We start from the raw sequence: 3,262 nt of genomic DNA on the forward strand, positions 1-3,262 counted from the left end.
GGTCAAACTGTCCCTCGGGGACCGTCCAGGAGAGGCTCAGGGAGTCCGGGGTGGCGTCGGTCACGGTCAGCTCCCCCAGGTGTGGCTTTGGGGGAGGCTCGGAGGTGGTGGGGGGCTCACTGGGCTCCTCCTCCTCCTGTTGCCCTGAGCAGAGAGAGAAGGGCTTCAGGGGCGGCTGTGTCCGTGGGACCTGCCATCCTCTGGACCTTCCCAGCCACCTGGCCCGAAGCAGGGTGGCCCAGGTTCTCTCACTCACGAGTCAGGGCCTCAACGTGGACAGGACCCACACGCCGCCCGTCATGGAAACCGTACAGCGTCATCAGGTATCTGTGTTCTGACTCTAGGTCAGGGAGGGTGACGTCCTGCTGGTGGCCATCTACGCTGACCACGTGGGTTGTCCCATCTCTGCCTGTGTAATGGACCTCAAAGGCATCAAGTTCTCCCTCTGCCACCTCCCAGGAAAGACGCAGGCTGTGTGGCGTGGCCTCCTCCACCGTCAGCTCCCCCAGGCGAGGCTCGGCGGCTACAGGGCTGGGGGCCTCCGGCTCGGCTTCAGTGTCCTCTCTGGGTGCTGCTCCGAGAGACAGGAAGGGACAGTGACCGCTCTGCGGCTCAACCAGTGCTGGGGGCAGGGACACGTTGAAGCACTGTGCAGAGTTAAGGGTCCACGCTCCAAACACCGTGTGTCCTGCGACTGTGTTACATGAGGTGCAGAAAAGGCAAAGCCACAATGCTGCAAAGCAGCCAGGCGGTTGAGGGGCTGCGGTTGGGGAACTGAGTGCAGAGGAGCACAGGGAGCCTCTGTGGGTCCCCGGCAGTGGGTTTTGTCCCCCTTGAGGCAGCTGTGCTTTCCTCGCAAGTTTCCCCACACTCAGGGGTGCTGGGAGTCGATTATGCCTCAGCCAAGTGTGTCCCCTCCCCAAAGGACGCCGAGACCGTGGAGAGCCAGGCAAGAAGGGGCCCGGTGTCCTGGCCACGGTGGCACTCACCAGTGGTGGCGACGGCCGAGAGGGGACCCATGCGCTTGCCGCGGAGCAGTCCGTAGAGCAGCAGCTTGTACCTGCGCGCGGGGTCCAGGCCCGAGACGCTGGCCTCCCTGAGGCCGCCGTCCACAGGGACCACTTGGGGCTTCCCAGCGCTGTCCTTGTACTGGACCACGAAGGAGTCAAACTGGCCCTGGAGGACCGTCCACGCGAGGCCCACAGAGTCTGCAGCCACTCCAGTCACCAGCAGCTCCTGCCCGAGCTGGGGTTTGGGGGGACGCTGTGCCCTCGGCGGGTCCGTGGATCTCAGGGTCTCTGGGATGGGGACAGGGGAGAGAAGGCTGGGTGCTTCTGGGGCGCTGTGGACCGCAGGGCGGGGTGGGAGGTGTGGACCAGGGCTTTGCGGCCCTCACCTGTGGCACCATCGGCTGCCAGGGGCCCGAAGCGCTGGCGGCCCAGGAGGCCGTAGAGGAGGAATCTGTACTTGCGGCCAGCGTCCAGAGGGGACACCGTGACGGAGCGCGCGTGGCCCTCCACGGGCACCAGCTGGGGTCCGTCCTTGCTTTTGAACTGGACCACAAAGGAGTCGAAGTGGCCCTCGGGGACCGTCCAGGAGAGGCGCAGCGAGTCCAGGGAGGGGTCCGTCACCCACAGCTCCCCAAGGCGGGGCAGGGCCGCTGGGCTGGCCTCACCTCGGATGGCTGACAGGGAGGAAAGGCTCCTCTGTTTATTTTGCCCAAAATGCTTTTTTTTTAAAACTGTCTCCTGCTAGGATGGGAGAAAACCAGAAATACCCAGTGGACATTCCCCAAATGTCCCCCACCCTCCCCCAACCCCCTTCTCTTCCCGCCTCTCAGAGGCCCTGGGCACAGTTTGTCAGGGACAGGTCCCCTCCATTTTCTGGGCCTGGAACCCGCACTGTGTGACCCTGGGCTCCAGAGGACACGGGAGGGCACCAGCTCTCTGAGGGGTTGACGGCAGGTGGGGAGCGGGCCTCTGCACCGCTGGGTGGGAGCTGAGCCTCCCCAGGCCCGTCTGGCAGAGGAGCAACCCAGGCCTGGGAAGCAGCTGGCCGGCTGCCTTCCTGGACAGCGAGGAGCTGACAGCACTGTTATTGCGAGAGGTTTCTGGCAACTGGGAGCCCCCGGGGCGGGGGAGGACCTGGGCTGAGCCCCAAAGCCCCAAAAGCGGGTACAGCTAGACTCCTGAGGCTCCCTGAGGACAAAGGAGAGTCACAGGGCAGATGCAGGTCAGAGCGGAGGGAGTTCAGGGGAGAGGCGCCCACAAGCCCAGGGAGGCAGGAGCTCCTCAGCCTCCTTCACTCTGGCCCAGCAGCCCATCTCCAGCCGTCTATCCTCCTTGCCCAACAGTAGAAATGAGAAGACAGGAGGCCAGCCAGGAAATGTCCTCGTCCCGGTCTCCCTTGAAACAGGGCAGGCAGTGTGGCTTTTCTTTGCCGGTACTAGGGATTGAACCCAGCCAGGATCTTTGCACTGAGCTATATCCCCAGCCTTTTACAATTCTGTATTTTGGGAGAAGTTCTCCCTAAGTTGTCAAGTTGCCCGGGCTGAGCTTGAATTTGCAATCCTCCTGCCTCAGCCTCCCAGAATGCTTACAAAAGAGTGGGTCCACTGTTCCCCGCAACACTATGGCTTCTCAAACCAAGCAGATGAAGGGACAGGAATAAGAGAGAGAAGGCTGGGCCTCAGCTCACCTGTCTTCGCCTCCACAGAGACTGGGGTGCGTCGTTTCCCGTCCTGAATCCCAAACAGCAGGAACTTGTACTTGCGGGAGGACTCTAGGCCGGGGACGATGACCTCGCGCTGGTCTGCAGTCACCGGCACCAACTGGGGCTGCCCGTCCCTGTCCTTGTACTGGACCACGAAGGAGTCAAACTCGCCCTCGGGGACCGTCCACAGGAGGCCCACGGAGTCAGGGGTCACGTCTGTCACCGTCAGCTCCCCCAGGCGGGGCTGCAGCGGGGGCTCAGTGACTGGGGCTGGCGGGAGCGCATCTGGGACCCAGAAGACAAAGGACAGGGCTGAGGCTCTGAGGGAAGCCTGGGCGAGCGGTTGCATCTTTATTCACAGCCTCGGTGGCTCAGCACTCCCTTCGGGGAGTGGCAGAGAAGTCAGCCACAGAGGACTTGGTGGCTTTGGGACTGCTTCAGAAGTGGGGATGGTTCCACACTGCCCTCGAGTTGCCTCAGAAATTTCATGACACCTTTTACGCTGATCTCTACTCCTAAAAGTGGTAGCTTTTTTTTTTTTTTTTTTTTT

At 62.3% G+C, this 3,262-nt stretch overlaps 1 protein-coding gene across 1 annotated transcript in view; it reads right to left on the bottom strand.

Moving 5' to 3' along the window:
• Tnxb (tenascin XB) overlaps positions 1-3,262 on the bottom strand; it is a 41,133-nt gene that overhangs the window by 20,348 nt on the left and 17,523 nt on the right. Inside the window, exons 12-16 of the mRNA XM_033766599.1 lie at positions 2,698-2,997; positions 1,397-1,684; positions 990-1,298; positions 257-571; positions 14-144 (exon numbers count right to left, since the gene is read on the bottom strand). Coding sequence (XP_033622490.1) covers positions 14-144; positions 257-571; positions 990-1,298; positions 1,397-1,684; positions 2,698-2,997 — 1,343 coding nt within the window. The remainder of the gene's footprint in view (positions 1-13; positions 145-256; positions 572-989; positions 1,299-1,396; positions 1,685-2,697; positions 2,998-3,262) is intronic.

The sequence above is a fragment of the Fukomys damarensis genome, unplaced genomic scaffold (genome assembly GCF_012274545.1).
Source record: "Fukomys damarensis isolate Sample0158 unplaced genomic scaffold, DMR_v1.0_HiC HiC_scaffold_20, whole genome shotgun sequence".
NCBI lineage: Eukaryota > Metazoa > Chordata > Mammalia > Rodentia > Bathyergidae > Fukomys > Fukomys damarensis.